This window comes from Saimiri boliviensis, chromosome 8 (genome assembly GCF_048565385.1).
Source record: "Saimiri boliviensis isolate mSaiBol1 chromosome 8, mSaiBol1.pri, whole genome shotgun sequence".
NCBI lineage: Eukaryota > Metazoa > Chordata > Mammalia > Primates > Cebidae > Saimiri > Saimiri boliviensis.
In genome coordinates this window covers 100,268,303-100,291,054 of record NC_133456.1, presented here as the reverse complement: position 1 = coordinate 100,291,054, position 22,752 = coordinate 100,268,303, and the positions used below count along the sequence as shown (strand labels likewise).

General features: G+C 34.3%; 1 protein-coding gene across 1 annotated transcript in view; it reads right to left on the bottom strand.

The window, feature by feature from the left end:
* DNAJC1 (DnaJ heat shock protein family (Hsp40) member C1) overlaps window positions 1–22,752 on the bottom strand; it is a 237,775-nt gene that overhangs the window by 121,587 nt on the left and 93,436 nt on the right. Inside the window, exons 3-6 of the mRNA XM_003930662.4 lie at window positions 22,483–22,529; window positions 14,372–14,537; window positions 13,402–13,499; window positions 12,363–12,456 (exon numbers count right to left, since the gene is read on the bottom strand). Coding sequence (XP_003930711.3) covers window positions 12,363–12,456; window positions 13,402–13,499; window positions 14,372–14,537; window positions 22,483–22,529 — 405 coding nt within the window. The remainder of the gene's footprint in view (window positions 1–12,362; window positions 12,457–13,401; window positions 13,500–14,371; window positions 14,538–22,482; window positions 22,530–22,752) is intronic.

Here is a 22,752-nt window from a genome sequence, read left to right as displayed (position 1 = left end):
GAAGATTAAATGTGTTAATACCTGAGAAACACTTAGAATGACATCTTCTACATAGTTAGGCCTTATATTTACATTAGTTATTTTATTACTATTTCCACCAATTTGACAAGAATATTGTTTTCTAACACAAAGGATGAGTTTTGTGCTTCATACTTCACCAAAATTGCCTGCCAAATCCTGTATCTTCTTGCTATGTGACCTCTTTAACTGCATCCTTCTCACTTCATTTTGCTGCATAATAGCAACCTATTCCTAGTAGTCCTGCCAAATTTGAATTGAAGAAGTAGTCCTTCTTCCTGCTATGGCACATAATCCCACTAAAATTTCCTCTTTGAAATAAACATTTAATCCAAAACTACACTTACCTGAGGACTGCAATCTACCCAATCACCTTAACTTACTCTACTTAATCTGAGAGTTTCAATACATTCCCTAGTCTCATTCACTGTTTTTATCTTCCTTTTGCTCCATTTCTAAACATTTATTTAAATGTTCCTCATGTTTTCTCTTTTTAAAAGAATCTTACCTATGCTTTGAAATCAAATTACAATATGCCCACTCCAGGAAACATTACTTCCTTAATAATCTGTGATCTCAAGCAATTCTACTTTACTAAACAACTCTACACCGTTTCAACCATCGTTGTGTACGGTTTGGGGCATCACACTTTAAAATGCACTGAAAAATAGACTTTAAAAGGAAAGTGATTAAATAGGGAGGCAGCTTGAAACTATTTTTAAAAGAGATTAGACATAAGAAGATTAGGGATAACTTAGTAACTACCATAGAATATCTTAAGATTTATTACAGGAAAAAATAGTGTAAAGATTAAAATTTTGACTTTGGATAAATATAGGGAAGAAGGCTGGGCATGGTGGCTCATGCCTGTAATCCTAGCACTTTGGGAAAATGAGGTGGGCAGATCACCTGAGGGCAAGAGTTCAAGACTATCCTGGCCAACACAGTGAAACTCCATCTCTACTAAAAAGACAAAAAATTAGCTGGGCGTGGTGGCAGGTGCCTGTAATCCCAGCTACTTTGGAGGCTGAGGCAGGAGAATCACTTGAACCCAGGAGGCGGAGGTTGCAGTGAGCCAATATCACACCACTGCACTCCAGCCTGGGCCACAGAATGAGATTGTCTTAAAAAAAGAAAAACAAAAACAAAAACAAAAGTATATACAGTATATATGGAAGAAATATATATTAATATATATATTTATATGTATAAACAGTGATATTTATACTTAACATTTGTATATATTATATATATTTGAAAGAATTTTCTAATCGTTAAAATTACCTGAAAATGAAATAGACTGATTTTGGAGATAGTATTCAAGAAGAAACCAGGTGACTATTCTTTAAGGTATATTCTAAGGTATGGCTATTCTTTAAGGTATGCTTTTGAATTCAAGCATTCAAAAGAGAATAAATAAGATAAATTATTTTCAACCCCTTTTCCCTCCCATTTTTCATGGGGGACTAATTAAAGTGAATAAAATTGTGATAAAATTGTTTAATGGGGAAGATAAGCAAAAAAACCTTATTTTGGGTCCAGAGTAAACTCCAGTTTACCTGTACAGAAAATTAGATTTCTTGTGGATATAAACTTCTAATCCATCCTTATAGCCCTAGTATACTACCTGGCACTTACAGAAGCTTAATAAATATTTAATGAATACTTAGATGCTTATTTCAATCGATTAGGGCTCTGAACTGCCTGACCCATAATACTGTATTAAAATTACAGAGTTTACATTTTTCCAAACAGAAAGAACTCCTATTCTCAAGGAGTTTAAAATCCTTATGAATGGAACCATGAGCAAAAGTTTTTATTCTAGAAGCAATTGTATTAATACTTAAAATTTCTTCCCCCCTCTCACTGTGTTACCCGGCTGGAGTGTGGTGGTGTGATCTCAGCTCACCGAAACTTCCACCTCCTGGGTTAAAGCAATTCGCCCTGCCTCAGCCTTCCAAGTAGCTTGGATTACAGGTACCCATCACCATACCCAGCTAATTTTTGTATTTTTTAGTAGAGACGAGGTTTTGCCACGTTGGCCAGGCTGGTCTTGAACTCCTGACCTCAGATGATCTGCTTGCCTCGGCCTCCCAAAGTGCTGAGATTACAGGTGTGAGCCACCATGCCCGGCCAACACTTAAAATTTCTTGAAGAGGGCCAGGCGTGGTGGCTCACGCCTGTAATCCAAGCACTTTGGAGGCCAAGGTGGGCGGATGACCTGAGGTAAGGAGTTCAAGACCAGCCTGACCAACATGGTGAAACCCCATCTTTAAAAAAAAAAAAAAAGAGGCCGGGCGCGGTGGCTCAAGCCTGTAATCCCAGCACTTTGGGAGGCCGAGGCGGGTGGATCACGAGGTCAAGAGATCGAGACCATCCCGGTCAACATAGTGAAACCCCGTCTCTACTAAAAATACAAAAAATTAGCTGGGCATGGTGGCACGTGCCTGTAATCCCAGCTACTCAGGAAGCTGAGGCAGGAGAATTGCCTGAACCCAGGAGGCGGAGGTTGCGGTGAGCCGAGATCGTGCCATTGCACTCCAGCCTGGGTAACAAGAGCGAAACTCTGTCTCAAAAAAAAAAAAGAAAAAAAAAAAAAAAGAAAAAAAAATTTCTTGAAGAGTTCAAAGCCTGCCTGCACAGACATCAGACAACAGGTTTTACATTTGAACAATGGCTAACTTACAGAATGTATGCGTGTTCTTTGTATGAAATTATAGAGTATAGCTTCCTGCACAAGAAGACACTCAACAGTGATATTTATACTTATTTATTAAACCATTGTAATATGTGTTGTACATTATTAGCGTAAGTGGGGATTATATAAGACACAAGTTTCCCTTAAAGAATATGTAAAAACTGTAAATATTAACCAAAATATGGAATACAGAATATAAGCTCCATGAGAACAGGAATTGTTGTCCTCTCCTACTTCCTCCCCCAGGGCCTTGAAGAGTACCTGGCACAAAGTAAATAAGCACTCAAAAAATAAATATTTCTTTTTTTTTTCCATTTTGAGACAGAGTCGCCAGATGCCAGGCTGGAGTGCAGTGGCGCAATCTCAGCTTACTGCAACCTCCACCTCCTGGGTTCAAGCAATTCTCCTGCCTCAGCCTCCTGAATAGCTGGGACTGCAGGTGCGCGCCACCATGCCCAGCTAATTTTTGTATTTTTTAGTAGAGACACGGTTTCACCATGTTGGCCAGGATGGTCTCGATCTCTTGACCTCATGATCCGCCCACCTCGGCCTCTCAAAGTGCTGGGATTATAGGTGTGAGCCACCGTGCCCAGCCGAAATAAATATTTCTTGAATGAAGTACTGGCAAAGAAAGTGGTGCTCACTCAACATTCTGTTTTTCCATATTTCCTTGTCCTTTTAAGATTAGGTGGGGTCAGAGGACTAGTTCTGGATGGGCTGTGGATGGAAATATCAAGTGTCATTTCCAAACCAACTCACAGAAAAGCTCATAGAAATCCTCCAGCTCTCTACTCTTGTCATAATGAGCAAGGAGGCCACATGTTCCACATGGATATAGCTAGAAGGTGGTGAAGACATCATTGCTCTGAGCTCCTGAATGGCTAGCTAGACCAGAATGCTCGCTTTCCTATCAACCAGGGACAGACATAAGGTGTATGACAGAAACAGACTAAGATCTATCTGTCTCTTGTGATTAATACAAATAGTAAGTGCTATAAAGTTAGTATAGAGAACCTACAATGGGAATTTTTCAGTTACCCTGATGAAGGAAGGCTTCATAATGATGACAATTTAGCTAAGCCTTGAAGATACAGTATTTCCAAGGTTAGTGAGCTGTGAGATAGAGAACACCTTTACATTAAACCTCTTTTTTTTTTTTTTTTTGAGATGGAGTCTTGCTCTGTCACCCAGCCTTGAGTGCAATGGCAACATCTCGGCTCACTGCAAACTCCACCTCTCGATTCAAGTGATTCTCCTGCCTCAGCCTCCTGAGTAGCTGGGATTACAGGCACCCGCCATACCCAGCTAATTTTTGTATTTTTAGTAGAGACGGGGTTTCATCATGCTGTCCAAGCTGGTCTCGAATTCTTGTTCTGTGGTGATCCACCCGCCTGGGCCTCCCAAAGTACTGGGATTATAGGTGTGAGCCACCACGCCCTGGCCATCCTTTAACATTCTTGACATAGTTCATTTAAGTGATAAAAGAACACACTGAGGTGGCACTGTTGTAATGTTTTGGTTTACTTTTATTTCTCCATATGAATGTCAACTCATTAAGCAGTCAAAAGAAAACTTAATAAAGAAGGATACTAAACTAACAGGAAACCAAACACTGCATGTTCGCACTCATAAGTGGGAGCTTAACAATGAGAACACATGGACACAGGGAGGCGAACAACACACACTGGGGGCCTGTGGTTGTCAGGAAGAGGGAGAGCTTCAGGATAAGTAGGTAATAATGCATGCGGGTTTCATACCTAGGTGGTAGGTATTAAGCAAACCACCATGGCACATGTTTCCCTATGTAACAAACCTGTATATTCTGCACATGTACCCCGGAACTTGAAATAAAAAAGAAAGGAAGGGCTTTGATTGACAGTGGTAGGAGCAGGGAAATAAAACTTGTCCTGATGGGAATAAGGAATGTGGGAAAGTTCAGAGGAAAGATAGCTAGAAACCATATGGAAGATGCTCTATTTCTTTTTGATTGTTTGATAGCCCAAATCTTCTTTTTCGTTTGAAGCTTAGAAATACCCTTCAGTATAGGAAAATAGCATACATACATTTCTGAAAATCTGCCCACAAAATCAAATGCTCTGTATTGTTTTGTTCTCCCATTAACTTAGACAACAATCTCGGAATTACATATAATATGTAACAAAATTACAATGAAGCATATGGAAAAACTTTAAAATTGTATATTTTTTGTAAGAGTCAAAATTTCTATACAGAATTAGAAGACTAAATCCACAAAAAGTAGCAAAAATAAAACAGAAAACCAGAAGCTACTGTCTTCCTCTGGTCTGAGACAGTAATATTCAAGGAGATGCAAAGCCTAAGAAGTACTTTTTTCATTTGGTCCAAGAGATAGAAGAGACTTTAGAAGCCATTTATTCAGCCCTAACTCAATGTAAGAATCCTTCTACAACTTAAGTCATACAGATATCCAAGACTTACTGATGGTTTAACAGAACAATTTTTCTGTTATGATTGTGCGACAGTGATACGCATTTAGTGGAAACCATATTTCCAGGACCCATACAATCATTCTTTTTGTTTTTTTCTTTCACTACAGTATTCAGTAAATTATATGGGATATTTAGCATTTTTAAAAAATAAAATAGGCTTTGTATTACAGATTATTTTACCCAACTATAGGCTAAATGTAAGCAATTTACGGTATTTTCTCCTTATGATGGGCTTATCAGAATGCTATCGATAGTAAGTTGAGGAAAATTTGTAATTATAATTAGCCTGAACATCTGACATGGAGTTTAAGATTAGACAGCTTATACTATAAAGCTCTAGTTATGTACCTGGGGAGAAATGTATTCTTTTTTAGCTTTTATAATTCTCACATATTTTTTTCTTATATTTTATTATTTCCTTTCATCTGCTTTAAGTTTCATTTCTATCATTAACTAGTTGTATCACTTTGGGAAATTGTTGCACCAATCTGAATCTTAAGTATTTTCATCTATAAAATATGGAATTGATGAGACTATATGTTGTTAACATCCTACCTACCATTTTGTGGCTTTCATCTTTTCTGTGTCTAGCAATAACCTACAAAACTCTATAATCTGCCTTTGGATCTCTGAGTACTTGTGTAAGATGCAAGGATATATACTTTCAGAGGGATGAAGTAAGGAATCTCTGTCTTATGTTGCAAGGTCGTTCCAGTTGTCCTATATCCCTTTGTCCTGTAGCAGTAGAGTTTCAGCTTATAAAAATTCAAATGAGTTCTCTATCTCTTTTCATTTGATTATATATTTCCTGTGTCAGGTTTGTGTGTGTGAGTCTGAAAAGTTTTAAAAAAGGTTTTTAAGAGTATTAAAAGCAAGCTGCCTCATCCCTCAGAAAATCTGTTTAACTGTAAGAGGAAGCGCAGGCTACTCGGCTTGCAACAAATGCCTCCTAGCCTTTTGGAAGCTTTTTTTTTTTTCCTGCTAATTAGCTGTGAATGTTTTGTTTGTTTGGTTTCTGACAGAGTCCCAGCAAGTAGAAGCAAAGGGGCTAGAAACGATGGGCCCTAATTGTCAGGGAGGGTGACCTCCAGGCTTGTCCACAGTTGTAGTCTCCATGGAAGAAGCTTCTTGGGAGGTAGGATGCTTCCATTTATAGATAGTTCTATAAAGTATAGTACTCCCTTTACTCTTAGGCAACTTTTTTTTTTTTTAAGGTAAAAGCCAGAGCTGTACAGAGAATATTCCTCTATTTTCTCAGCCACTGTTCCTAGGCAACCTACACATCCTGATGGGGGTGGAGATATGCATGCTGGAAACTTCCTACAACAATTTTTATTTTAATGGCGTTCTTGTTAGATCTGCTTGGTAGTGAGAAAAGATGGGACTGTGACTTTAAAAGGTGAAAAATTTACTTTAGACAATGCACAACCAAATGAGTTTTATATTTTATAAAGTATGCTACCAAGAAATAAGTCAGAGAGAAACTTAAATGCTGTCAAGCAAACTAAATTCTGACTATTGAAGATCTGTTTGATCTCAGAAAATGCAGAGAACTGTGTCTATGATTTAGATTGGTAATCACTTGGGATATTTGGCACTTACTGATTTTATGAGCGAAACTAATGGCCCGAACAATCTAAATTATTATTCTGGGCCCAAATATATAAGGTTCTGATATAGGGAGGAAAATAAACTAAGTTATAACAGCTAAATTGAAAATATACACAGAGCCATTGATTATATGTCATCAACTACTTGCTATTTTCCAGGTTACAGAACATATGATCAATTTAAAAATATCCAAGATGGGCATTTTGGAGGTTAGAAAAATTTCCTAGGTTACAAGCTGAATACAACCAACAAAGAGGACTGGTTTTGTCAGATTCCAGGAGAACGTGTACTTCCTTCAAACCCATCATGAGAGTAGAAACAGACTGGTAAGATGTCAAAGTGTCACTGGGGCTATACATTTAATGTTAAAATTAAATTCTTGCCTCAAAGGATTTAAGCCCTCCATGTCTTCTGGGGATCACTCTACTTGCTTTCTTAGCTAACTCAACACATTTCCTTAAGTTCCCCCTGCTTCTTGCATGCAGTCATGCATTTTACTAACTCTCCAACGTTCTCTCTATCTCTCTAAGCACACACCAGCCTTCCATTCACTTGCGGATTTACAAACACCGTATTCTTTTTCTGTAATTTCTCACTTGACTTTTACCTTTTCTGCGTAAGTAGAAAAGGTAAATACATAAATTATATGGCATACACATTTGACTAAATATAGCAGTATCCATGCATCTTTTCCTTGAATACTGACCCACTTGGGAAATGTCTGATATTAATTTATCAAATACTTAACATGCATTAAGTACAACAGCTTTTCACTCTGTGGCTTTGTTCTTCTAATCTATCAATTCTTATAATTCTCCCAATATCTAGGAACAAAATCCAGTGCTCTGGAGGTAATAAGGACCTTCTCAAGAAGCAAGGGGAACTATCAAAGAGATACTTTTACCTCTATCTTGCCTAATCACAGAACTACTTCTAATATTTTCTGCTGGTTTCACAGTCATTATACACTTTATTTCTACCATTCCTAACAATGTATACATATCTTTCACAGGTGAATGTAATCAAAGAAATACTTTGTCTTATCAATTAACTTTATTCTGTCTAAATATTCTTTTTATACTTGTCACATCAGATTTACCTGTTATAATATAAATTCCTAAGTGGATATACTCAGAATGTGGAGACCTCGAATACAGTCTGAGAAGATAGTAATGGGCTACATGATACCCTCCTTTAAAAAAGGCTGTTGTATAATGTTTTCCTCAGGATGCTTTTAGCTTTAACACAGTATGATTTTATGGGAAGTACTGCATCTACAAAATTATCTTTGTATACCACCTAGTATACAAAGTGGGCACTTAACTGTTAAGTGTCTATTCATCTTTCAATATTCAGTTCAAGTGGTTCCTCTTTTTAGTTTTCCTTGGTCATCCCAAACAGAGACAATCTTACTTCTCTGAATATCTATAGAAGTTATTGTTCATACTAAACATGTAAGCATATATACCGTATTGTATAATGGTTATTTAAATCCATGTGTTATGACTGCTACCTGACTATAAGATCTTAGAGAAAGCACATTTATCTCTGCAGTCCCTTAATAGTGCCTTGTTCTGATATATGTTTAAATATTTTTATCGAACTGGCTGAATTCTTTTTCTAAACATCTGACCAAAAGACCCCATACACATCAAATATGAAAATAATTATTTGCATTTGTAATTTTGTTTAGGAGGAAACAGAAAATAATTTAGGTAAACTAAGCAGGCAATAGGAGTTTTCTTAGGGCTCTTAGATGCTAGGTAATAAAAGTGAACTTGGGAGCCCAAATTAGCCAGAAATACCACTTTTCCCAATCCTACCAGATGACTTTATATATGTGAAGTAAAATAAAGGAATGAGTATTTAGAGGATGAATGGGAAGGAAAGAAATTAGAGTGAAGAACTATTGCCACGACAAGGTTTGGGTACGAAGGTCACTTGCTGAAAGCCTGTGAATCTCCCACTTTCAGCTTCGACCATGTTTCTTAACCAATAGCTATATACTGACATCAAATATTTACAGCTCAGTTTTAATTAACTTTTCATGAAATTCAAGGAATTTACACCGAAAGTAAAACTCTCTTAATTTATATATGCTTAACTAATTTACTGTATACTTGTAAGAGCTGGTTGTGTTAACTCTTAAACCTGCTTGTGGTAGTTACACTTGTTATTCTGATTACATGATTCAATTAAATACTATCTAAAAAACGATGAGATATGAGTAAGATGTAAGAGTTGCTTCTATGAAGACAAAGTTGAATTTTTGGCAAGCTCAAAATAAGAGTTGCTAAAATGCTGTTTTCATGTCCCACCTAGAGTATCCGCCCCAGCTCCCAGTCCAAAAAAAAAAAGCCAAAAACCTGGCACAGAGACATGTGCCTATAGTCCCAGCTACTTGGAAGGCTGAGGTTGGGGGATGACTGGAGCCTAGGAGCATGAGGTCAGCCTGGGCAACAGCAAGACCCTATCTCTAAAAAATAAAAAGTAAATTAAAATGCGGTTAACTAGATGTAAGAAAGCCAATTATGGAAGATTTGTTGGAAATCATATATATCTATAAAGATTATACAATTACATTACTTCACAAGACCCTAGTTTGACTCTTTCTTTTGAGACACAGTCTTGCTCTGCTGTCAGGCTGGAGTGCAGTGGCGCAATCTTGGCTCACTGCAACCTCTGCTTCCTGGGTTCAAGTGATTCTTCTGCCTCAGCCTCCCGAGTAACTGGGACCACAGGCGTGTGCCCCCACACCCGGCTAATTTTTCTATTTTTAGTAGAGATGGGGTTTCATCATGTTGGCCAGGATGGTCTCTATCTCTTGACCTTGTGATCCACCCACCTCAGCCTCCCAAAGTGCTGGGATTACAGACGTGAGCCACCGTGCCAGGCCGACTCTTCCTTAAAGAAAGCAAGATTATTGGTATGGTTTATGCCAGAGGAAGCACAAGAAACTTCAATCAGTGGACTCTTATTTAAAAATAAAACAATGGTCCTATGTCATAAAAGTGGTGCACAGAGTATACGTTTTAAAAATTTAAGGTTGTACATATCTTTTTTTATTCTTAGAGCTTTAACAGGGCTCTTTTTTGAGCACTGTTCCAATTACCAATCCAGAAAACTTCATGTTAAAAAAGACTTCTTGTAAATTTCATAAATATCTTATTTAAGAAGATCTCAAGTTAATACAAAGGTCATAGCATATGAAAAAACAAAACGCAGACAAAAATCTAATCCTGACAGCAACTGATCAGTACTGTTTTGCTAAAGTATTTCATAAGCAATGTTTATAAATCTAAAGTAATTTCATTATTATAATGTGTATCTGAAAGAGTCTACTACATTACCTTACCTTTTTAGTGACCACTAGAAACACCAATCTAAGATGCCCAAAGCAGAATTAAAATAAGAAATATTTGCTTTTTTTAAAAAAGCCATCTTAATTTTCTTCTTGCAATCCATTTACCAGGAAGAAATTAGAACAAAATTAAAAATTAGATTTATAAGATCTTGAAAGCGCCGGGCGCGGTGGCTCACGCCTGTAATCCCAGCACTTTGGGAGGCCGAGGCGGGTAGATCACAAGGTCAAGAGATCGAGACCATCCTGGTCAACATGGTGAAACCCCATCTCTACTAAAAATACAAAACATTAGCTGGGCATGGTGGCACATGCCTGTAATCCCAGCTACTCAGGAGGTTGAGGCAGGAGAATTGCCTGAACCCAGGAGGCGGAGGTTGCGGTGAGCCGAGATCGCGCCATTGTACTCCAGCCCGGGGGGGGCGGGGGAAGATCTTGAAAGCCTAATATCTAGCCATCTCAAAACCGAAAGACAGCAGGTACCATCAAGGTAAAAACTAAAATTCAAACTGATCAAACAGTTTAAAAAAAGCAGAATTTCTAAAGAAACTAAAAAGTTTCTAAAAAATTCCTCATTTTTGTGTATTTTCTATAAATTTATGATGAGGCAAAACAATCAATCTGTTACATAAATTAATAGGTCACAGGCAAGTAGTTTTAAATAAATTATAAATCTAAGTCATAACAATATGTTGATTCTAGTCTGGCAAATTACCCTGAATGCTAACTAAAAGATATGTTAATTTTACCAAATAAATTTTATTTCAAATTACTTAGATTAAAATTACAAAGAAGTATTTAATACTGACATCTTATGTAATATTCAATTTATACTGCCTCATGAATATACTTTTAAATTAACCTATATTCTGGTTTGCCTTGCCTACTGCACAGATTCTAAAGTTGGCAAAACATAATCAAGACTTTTAAAAGAAGCATAAGAAAATCTGCCCTAAAAATATTTTTTGTCTCATTTTCTCATAAACGTATCAGTGTGATAAAAAGACTTTCCCTCTCTCATTAAGTCTTACAGACAGCATACAAGCATTGCAGAATATTTTTTTAAGCAAACAGTATAACATGTTAAACAACTTAAAAACAAACCCTTTAAAATACTGAAATACTATAATTTTTCTCTATTAATTGCAAACAAAATATAAGATTCTATAAGCAATAACTGTTAAGATGAACTATTTTGATGAAAGAACTGTTAATTTCTGAAAGGACAGGAAAAACTACACTAGCAATTTGTTTCATTTCCCCTTTAAATATAAAATTTTTAATAGGAGAAAAATAAATGAAAATGCAGAAGTTGGAGTCATTAGCTTCTTTAAACAATAAGGAAAAATAGCTCCAATATATAAACACAAAGTGAGTAGAACTGAATAGGATATTATCCTATTCAGTTCTAGATTATAGATTATAATGGTCTAGATTATAATGACTTATTTTCTAAAATAAAACGTTTCTCTCCAAAAATTATAATCTCAACCTCACAATTTGTACACCAAAAAGTATTTTATTTACCTTCAAATGTTTATGTGTTGGGGGTTTCCTAACCTGATGTAACAATCAAAATTAACAAAGTAATAATTTAATAAAATATGCTTTGATATACTAAATACAAAAAAGAAACTGACATGTAAATATGATATATGTCCATATTTTATTAAGACTAAATAGAAACAGAAACTGATTACTTGTATAAGATAAAATGTCCTCACTCCTCTTAAAGTTGCAAATAAAATGGAAAGCAATATATATTTTTGTATAATTATACAGATGTTCATGTAAAGGTGGCTTTTCTTATTTTTTTTTAACACTATGTACTTAAATGCTATTAAAATAATGGGTGGCAAGCTACTTGAACGCTGTTCCTTTTTACTGGTTATGCTTTTAATGATAACAGTGGATTAAATTTTTATTACTTTTATCTCTGTACTAAAGATAGTATTTTTTTTTCTTTTTCTAGGATCTTGGGACTCTAAGGTGATCTAAAACCATTATAAAAGATAATTATAGAAACAGATATCTAAATAATCTTAGAATTGTCTAAATTATGTTCAACTTATAAAAACAGTATTTAATCAACATTATAAAGCATCCACTGCATATCAGCATTCAGACTGCAGACAAGGGAATAAATTGTTTCATGAATAATTAAAAACAAAAGCATCTAATATTATATAAAAGAGGTACATTTTACCTGGATTAGGTGAGGTAATGCTTTTAGTGTAAGGCAAAACCAAATCCCCAGTTTGCATGGAAGCAAATCATGCCACTGTGGTTTCATCAGCAATCTAAAGGGAAGGGGGAAAAAAACAACATATGAGGAATATACAGAGAAAGGTGGGAGGCCAAATATTTTTATAAAGTTCATGAATTCTTTTTTGAATGGCTACTTCAACAAAAAAATGCAGAAAGTATTCACTGAAATATTTATAACTGACTTTCTCTATCATGAAATACAGTGGTCACAATAAATGCAATAGATACAGCATGTTAGAGAATCTAGGCTAAGATTTTGGGGAAGGGGTTCCTAATCAAGTTACAAAGATAAACAAAAGCCCTCTTTCTAACCTAGGCTTTTCCTCACTTTTGTACAATGAATTCTTAAACCTTATGATTACTTTAGCTGTAAAAAACTATCATCAGAGTGTTCCCAAGTGCTGACAACCAGATATGAAGACTGTAGCATAAACAAACCAATACATAAAAATTAATGTCATTTGCAGTTCACTGAAGCATTACTCACTGATGTCATCAGAATAGAAGACAAGCAGAATAGTCTCTGATCTCCATCCCACATTGATCCCATTTCATGCCCTGCTGTGTGAACTATTTAAACCCTTTATTCCTTTCTATGAAGCAATAGAAGAAATGGTGGTATCTTTTCGAGTGTACTATGTATCACTGCCTCTCTACATACTGTCACTCCTGAGCTAAGAGATAGGTCCATCTAATAGTACTTTGTTTCTAAAGTTCAGTATAAAAATTTCAAACTACAAGAATCTGAGAGATTATTTAAATATATATTAACATTTTATATGGAGAAAAAATCCTAAAGAGATTTTGCTTAAGATTAAACTTTGTCTCATAAACAATGGCACATTATTAGTCTTTTATAAGCCTACCACAGACATAAATGAGAGCACATGCAAATAGACATACATATGAAGTTTAATCATATTAAAAATGTATTTTAAAACAGTTTCAAATTATAAAGTATTTTTATATGCTCTCACCTTTCATTTTTGTCTGAAGCACCAAGTTTCGATACATCCACACTCTTGCCGCCAGTCTTTTTTTTCTTTTCCCTCTTTTTTCTACTTAGCAGTTCATCCTTAATGTGGAAAGAATTATGGTTACAGGTTACCATTAACATGTACACTTAAAATGTTATCTATACTCTTCTGTGAAGGGTAAACATTATAGAGCAACATTTATGCAAACGTATGTAGGGTCCAACATGATTAAGTAAAATCATCAATCTTTCACAATAACTGTTGCCATGGTATCCAGGCCTTAAACACACATGAAGTTCAAGCACTGTCAGTCATGTGCATCTCCATAGCAATCAAAGTTTTCTAAGAAGAGAAAGCATTCAGCTCACTTTTTCTCATTCATCCAACTTTAATAATGTCACTTCAAAAGGAATGAGTAAACAGATGCTAATTCATGAATACTGATAAATATGTTTCATTATCTTTAACATATAAATAAAAACCCATAAAAGAACAAACTATAGAGTAGCATATTAGACTAAGAAAAGTATAATTTTTTTAACCAATTAATCTTTGAAGTTAAAATATTATATTCATTTTCAATTTTATTTATTTACCTAAAATATTTTAAAAGTAAACATTCATTAAAGCCTGTGACACAAAAAAATCTAAAATCAATCTTACATAAAAAATATTTCTATTTGAAAGATGACAATTAAAACATAGCTCTACTCTCTGATTTCCAGCTAGATATTTGGGCTTTCACAAAGTTTTACAACAAACTCTAGTGCCACAGTTTTTAAAGAAGGATATTTTCTTATTTCATGGGTTCTTCTTGACTTAGAAATGTGTCAAACATGAAACATTAAGTATAAAACTATTAGAATGAGAAATATAAAGAGAGAAATAGAAATTTTCATGAGTTAAAAATGTCCAAAATTCCATATAAAATTAAGGAGGCCAGTTGATTTGATTTATTACTAATACTTACCAGTTGTTTTTCCAGGTAGATTGACCAAACCACAGCATAATGACCCACTGTGAGAATAATGAACAAGAGTAATGCCAGCTCAGCATTGCTCATTTTTCTCACCCGCCTGTAGTAGAATACAGGCTGTCGCCAATCTGGAAGTCCATTGATCAGAATATCATCATACCTACAGTAGCAAATATAACAGTTTTTCACGGGGAGTTAAAAAAAAAAAACAACTTTATTTGTGCCTATATTACAAAGATGAAAAAGAAAATAATTTATCCAAAATAGATAATGTTTATGTATCTTACCAGCATTACAATGTCTAGTAAATTCAAAGCACTGCAGATAGCTCTAGTCACTGACACTCTTCAAAAAAGTGCATAGTAATATATTGTGGATACCAGATCTCATGTTTTTACGGCACCCAAAGATGTGACTCCTACAGTGATACTAAAGGAGCTACATGTAGTCTACCTGTTTACTAGGCTATAGTAAAGACTCTATCCTTGAAATCAGCACCAAAAAGAAGGATTTCAATAAAAGAAACATTAAGGTAAGAGCTGTTTGTTAGAACCGTGAATGACATATTAATTGAATCAAACTCAGAATTAAGTTTCTAGTCAGTGCTTTTATTTCTACCCCTATACTATGGTGGCTTAAGGTTGAAATAATTTATACACGTGATTTTATCAAAGCTTTTTAATGAGGTAAAAGCATATAAAATTGAGCACCTTTTAATTTTGTATTGCTACATTCCTTTAGAAAATTTAAAAAAAACCTCCCAAATTAGAAAGAGATGTGGAAACAACCACTGTTTATGTTAGATTTCTCAATAAAACTGTTTATTTATAAACATTAAGTGGCAATTTCCTTATTTTTGGCTTTTGCTGGAAGAGAAGAAATTAACAAGTAAAAGCTTTCCTAGTCCTTTAAAAAGCTGATGCATTTTAAATCAGCTTTCTTGGTACTATCAGGATAAAAAGTTACTTTAAAATAAATTTTCAACTCAATTTAAATTTCCGTATCAGACAATCATTGAACAAATATCTGAGGTTAAAAATAAGGAGTAACATTTATGATTGTAAAACTCAAAATGGTCACACACAAAAACTGTGTGTTTAACACATACAACCTGTTAATCTTAATTGAACACAACTCATTAAATATTCTAATCACACTATTTCCAGAATTAAATCTTCACTGAAAGGCCTAATTTGGTGCAACACATTGACCAAAATATTTTAATTAAAAATATTCTGAGTTAGTCGCAGGCCTAATTACAGGAATAGAAATAGGGCCTATATTGTCAGGCAGGTCAGTAGAACTCAGTAGTAGGTTTTTCTCAAGTAAATTGACCGATCTAGGAATAATAGCGCAGCTGCTAAACTGCCAGTCTTGACATGTAAATCAATTTAAATGCAACAACTGCAGTAGCTACTTTGATAGTTATTAAATTGATACCTTGGAGATATGCTTAAAAAAAAAAAAAGCAGAGGATTTATTACAGGCAAGTTCTTTTTCTTTAGTAGAAAAACATTAGAAGTAATGCAAAATATATTTTATTAGCAAAACTAGAAAACCTGACTTTTTTATTAACTTCGGTTATTAAAAATGCTATCAAATTGGAATAACCAATGTTGAACGCAAAGGACATTAATTAGTACTAAACTCTTAAAAAGCAAATTGTGTAATATACAAGAGTCTAAAAATTAATACATGGTTTTGAAGTAGCTGGATCAGAAAAATTTGAGGTTAAATATTCTTTTTCAATATTTATAGAAATTCTTGAATATTAACATCCAGATATAATAATGACTTCATAAAAAACTATCATTCATGTTATCAAAAATTTATGTTAATCTATCTTATATTTATGTTAATAAATATTTTATTTAATAACATAAATAATTTATGTTAATCTATTTTAAGTTAGAAATGTATAGGTAAAAAGGTTTCAAGTGCTCTAACGTAAGATTACAACATTCAAATGAAGTCCAATCAATTTTAAGTCTTGAATCTATTCTTAATCCATATTCTACTTCAGATTTGTTAAAGGAAAAAAAAAGGTGAATGTAAAAATAATTATTTTCAGCAAATCTCTCCCATGAAATAATTTCATGTAAAAAGCATAGTTATTGATAAAGAACATCTAAGAAAATAGAGACAATTTCTTAATAGCACTCTTAAGTATTAAATTTGTTTTGAATATAACTAAACTATAGCAGAAAAGAAAACAGTTGAACTCATAGCTAAGAATCTCATAACAAATATTTTATGACCATCATAACTGAAAGTGCTATGTGTCTATTAACCGCTACTATTTTCTACCCTACGCCTAAATTATATTTAGTGAACAAATTCAAGATAGCAAAACCTCATGCATTGAACACATTAAACAGAACTAGATATTTACTAGTTCATGTCTGTCACTCTAAACAACAGTCTCTAAGGATTAAGCTTAGAATCAATGCTCTATTGATTTTACTATCAATGAACATTAGGGCTCAAACGACTGGCCATTTTAAGGAAAGATAGCTTCCATCATAGTTCACTTTTTAGAATATATGCTTTTAAAAGATAAATCACTGCTTTCCTGATGAAACACTGAAAATACATGTCTTAAAGTACACACAGACACTATTTTCATAAGTTACTAAGAAGAAATATTGTGTTGACAACACATAAAATTTATAACGCCACTTTATTAGGCTTTTCTATATTTAAACATATAACACTGTTAAAATCCTCTGTACTTGAGATTCATATAAACTGTTCTCAATTATTTGTTAAAGCCAGATTAAAAATGTACAAATGTTTAAATGTGCTGTAAGATAAAAGAAATAGATCTCTATGATAAAAAATATCACTAATGCTAAAAATCATAGGGAACTATAATGGCATTTTCTTGGAAATCAAAACATTAATTGATCAATTCCACACATCCAACATATGGCCTAATGTGTGTTTATTTCACTTGGTTTTTCTTAAAATACACATCATGAACATAAAATAATGGTTACATAATCATTAGTGAGTTTCATACTATGATCTTCAGTTCATCAATATATTTAGGGCAATATAAACACTGGAAAACAATTTTTTTTTGAAGTTACCAGCAGAAAAATATATGGAAATTTAAAATGTTACCACCTTTTGAAATGCAAAATAGTAATTACGTAACTAAAATAAAAAATATACATATTATGAAAATGAATATTTAAATAATTCTAGCATGTGCCTCAATTATGAATTTTCCATATTACAAAGATTGAATTTTTAGTTTAAAACAATACTAACATAATTTCCATTTAGGTCACATTTTGTAACTTTGAATAAAAACTACTTGTACAAAGATTATAAACAGAAAACAAGTCTAAATTAATTGCTCTCACTCTTTTTTGAAAAAAAAAAAAAAAATATATGCCAAAAATTGTGGTACACTGCACTTTATTTAGGAAAGGTGCTAAAATAAATTTCCTCTTCTCAGACTACTGTTTATTTTGATTTGAACACACCTGTAATCAAAGTTACAATAACTAGTTAATGAATTCATAAAAGTTTAATAGATTAAGGCTGAGATAACTATACTTTTAACTGCATTTGTAAATAAAACTTTAGTAAACTAAAAAACACACTCAACTTTTATAACTATAATAACATGAAACAGACAAAAAATTTTACAGTTGTATAACTGGGTTAGTAAAATAAGACTGGTTACAAGTTCCCAATAGATTTTAAACAAAAGTAGGTATGTTAATATTACTAAAGCCCAATCTAGTATATAAATGTAATGACTGGTACTCAGTACTTTACCTCAACTAACGTTCAGGGCACTTTTAAGAATCGTTGAAACATAGTTGTGCAACTGTTTCCCCAAACAAGTTAACTAAGGAGTTTAGAGAAGGCTGCTAAGCTAGGCTTTCTTATAATAACCAGGAAAACCTGTTAAAGGTATGCTTTAATAATGACAATAAGGGCGGGTGCGGTGGCTCACGCCTGTAATTCCAGCACTTTGGGAGGCTGAGGTCAGTGGATCACCTGAGGGCAGGAGTTCAAGACCAGCCTGACCAACAGGTGAAATTCCATCTCTATTAAAAATACAAAAATTACCCAGGCAGGCACGTGTAGTTTCAGCTACTTGGGAGGGTGAAAAAGGAGAACTGCTTGAACCTGGGAGGCAGAGGTTGCAGTGAGCTCAGATAGTACCACTGAACTCCAGCCTGGGCAATAGGGCAAGACTCCATCTCAAAATAAATAAATAAATAATGACAGTGATTGGGTCTGAGAAATGCATCATTAGGCAAATCATTAGGTGAGTTCCTCATTGTATGAACATCATGGTGTACACACAAACCTATGTGGTATAGCTTCTACACACTTAGACTATATGGTATTACCTATTGCTTCTAGGCTACAAACCTATATAGCATGTTACTGTACTGAATACCACAGGCAACGTAACACAGTGGTAAATATTTGTATATCTAAACATAGAAAAGGTACAGTAAAAATACAGCATTATAATCTTATGGGACTAGCATTGTTTTTTTTTGTTGTTGTTGCTGTTATAGAGATCGGGTCTCATTCTGCTGTCCAGCCTGGAGTAAAGTGGCAGGATCATGATTCGCTGCAGCCTTGACCTCCCAGGCTCAAGCAATCTTCCTATCTCAGCCTCCAAAGTAGCTGAGACTACAGGCACACAACATCACACCCAACTGATGTTTCTTACGTTTTTGTAGAGATAGGGTCTTGCTATGTTGCCAGGGTTGGTCTCAAACTCCTGGGCTCTAGCCATCCTCCCACCTCAGCCTCCCAAAGTGTTGGGATTACAAGTGTGAGCCACTGCGCCTGGCCGTCATTGTATATGTGGTCCCTCATTGAATGAAATGCCATTATGCAGTACATGACTGTATTTTCATGCTATAGTCTATATTCTTGGGGAAAAAAAGGCTTAAAAGTTTATTTATAATTGCACTCCTAGGAATCTACCCAAGAGAAATGAAAACGTATGTCCATCTGAAGATATATGTGAATGTTCACAGAAGCCTTGGTCATCATAGCCCCAAAGTGGAAACAATCCACATGTTCATTAACTGGTGAATAGATAAACATAAGTGGTATATCCATACAATGGAATACTGTTCAGCAATAAAAAAGAATGAACTACTGTTATATGATACAATACAGATGAATCTCAAAAACCTTATGTTAATAAAAGCCAGATACAAAAAAATTATATATTGCATGACTGCATTTATAGGAAATGTCCAGAAAGGACAAATTTATATACACACTAAATAGATCAGTAATTGCCTGGAGCTGGAGATCAGGGAGGGGGACTACTGCAAATAGGCTTAAGGCTTTTTTGAAATGATGCCAATGTTCTAAAACTGGACTGTGCTGATGGTTTGTACAACTCTGTAAATAAACTAAAAAGCATTTAACTGTACACCTAAAACAAGTGACTTTTATTGCATGTAAATTATATCCAAATAAGGATGTTAAAAAATCAAATAAAACTGGCCTTTCCTTTCTTTTTCTCTTTTTTTCTTTTGAGATAGGGTCTTGCTCTGTTGCCCAAGCTGAGTGTAGTAATGCCATTAGGGCTCTCTGCAACTTCTGCCTCCTGAAATTGCAGTGAGCTCTAATGGCACTACTACAATCCTCCCACCTTAGCCTCCTGAGTAGCTGAGACTACAGGCATGAGCCATTACACCAGGCTAACTTTTGTATTTTTTGTAGAGATGAGGTTTCTTCATGTTGACTAGGCTGGTTTCAAACACCTGAGTTCAAGGGATCTGCCCTCCTCAGCCTCCCAAAGTGCTAGAATTATAGATGTGAGTCAGTGCACCCAACCAGCTTTTCCTTTTAAAAAAAAGCTATTCCGTTTGTTAATTTATCTATTTTACTGCTATTCCCTTTTCCAGCAAAATTCAAATAATACATCTGATTTCAGAGAAAACACAATTATATAAAAGGGAAATAAATAGGAAACATGTGTATGACAGTTTCCCAAACTACCAATTCCTGGAAGGTTACACATTTAAAAGCATTATGTAATGAATGTTTATAGTAAATAATTGTGATACCAAAAAGCATTTTAAATATCAACATGCAGATAATCTTCTTTTAGAAGATAATGCTGACTGTGCTCTTTTTTTCCCTAAAGGAATTATAAACATTAAGTAATTGTCTGCAGAAATGTCTGTCTCCTATATGTTTAAATACTCATAGGTCACCTGGCCTCAGGCACAAGCTTCAGAGGAGTGATTTTTAGCTTGATTAGTTAAGACTTTTGCCTCAAGTAAAACCAGTTACCAAAGAGTTACTTGTGCCTCAAGGGGTATAAATACTACAGCTGTTTGTGTAACTGTCAGATTCATTTTTTCCACCAACGCTCTAAAATAAATGAGAGAACTAATCCTAAAGAGATGATGTTATTTATTAATAGATGATTCCATGTTAATGAAAAAACAATTTATATATAAGAAGTGACTTGTTTTGAAAAGATAGAAATCATTTTGGTATCTGAAAGAAATTATTACAAAGTTCACTGACTTTTAAGATAACAACAAACAAGAGGAAAAAAACCTCAAGCCAAAGATGTTAGAAGACTAAATAAAGCTACCTTTACAGGCACATTCTTGATATGTGAAACAAAACTAGGGGCTCACAGAGAAACCAACTAGAAAATATGCACAGAATGACCAAAACTTCTTTCAACAGACTTCTCGGACTCTTTCAACACTATGGATTATCTCAAACCAGAGGAATGTCTGCTATGGTATCTGGACCAATGCCAGCCCTTGTTATAAAGCGAAGAACACTTTTAAGAGAAGATCTTGAATCCTTGTGCTTTGTAATCCGACAAACAGAGGTATTCAAATTAAATGGTTAAAAAGATGAGAATCAAGACTGGTAGCTAACATTTTAGCATACAGACTAATTCCAGATAATACATTTGAAGAAAGATTCAGAATGTAACATAGCATAATTTATTGAGTTGTCTGAAGATGTATTAACCCCTATTGAGAGAAACAGATATTTAGTCTGGCTTTTGCTTAAATCTCAGATACCTAGGAATTGTTTTGTTTTGTTTTTTAAAGGTACTCTTATACTGTAGAACAACATTTTCAAATTTTGGATTGTGGTCCACCAGTGTCTCATGAAATCCATTTAGTGAACCACAACTAGCATTGTTTAAAAATAAATAAAAAACACCAAAAGACTACTCTAGCCTAGAATAGAAAACAGTCTATTTCACAAGCAGTAAGTAGTATTTCGTGAAACTTTTGTTTCAGTTGTGTGTCTGTGTGTGTGTGTGTGTGTGTGTGTTGTGGTCTGACTTAAAAAACTTAGAAGCCTGCTGAAATGATGTCTACATCCCATACATTCTTTAAGAGGAAAGAGGCCCCTGTGTAATCTCTTAAGTCACTGTCATTATAAACTACTATATAAATATATTGCCACTCCTCTGAAAGGGACACAGAGAAGTCTTGCTGTGAGGGGCTGCCTCTACTCTGAAGTTTAACCCTGAACACAGAATCACCAGAGCAGGGTAAAGAAAGGGAAGAAAGCAAAAGAAATAGAAGAAAGAAGCAAAATTTTCTTCTACTCCTATCTTCTACAGGCTTATAAAAGCTTATATAATTGGGTTTATTATTTTGAGAGTGAGAAAACATCAAGAAAGGGTACTAACCTTGACAATCACTAACAGTCTAATTCAAACATTTAAGGAATGGCGGTGAGGGTAAGAAGCACCAAGCCCCATGCACAGATAGGAACTATTACTGATACATGGGAAAGAATGGACATTTATTTGAATTCAAGGAGTATTTGTATTTCCCAGGCATAAACATTCATGTTAAAAATCTTATTAAGGAAACCAGGACTTGCTAACATTAAGACTCATAATCCTGAAGCTTTTAAGTATCGAATCAATCTATTGAATACTTTCAATAAAATTAACTCTGCTTCAAAGACGCATTTTTTAAAAACTGCCTTTCTTGGAAGGAACAAAAATAAAATACTAACATAATGATAAAACGTTTAAGGAGACTTAATTCTTTATAAACTGTTGCATGAAACTATAACATCTTAATTCAAAAGCAGAAATGAACACTCACCTCTGCCTTCGTTCATCATCCTTTAAAACTTCATAAATGGCCACCAACTAAAATAAAAGCATTACTTTAAAATAAAAATACTCTCAACTATAAGAAATCATGTAGGAGGGTGAAGGTACTACAATACACATGCAGAAAATCCTATGTGCCCACATATACAATAAACAGATGCAATCTCAACTGAGTAACACTTCATGTTTTGGTAGTACCTTAACAGGTTAAAACTGCTTGATATCAAAATAAATCTTTGTGACAGTTGTAAAAGTAATA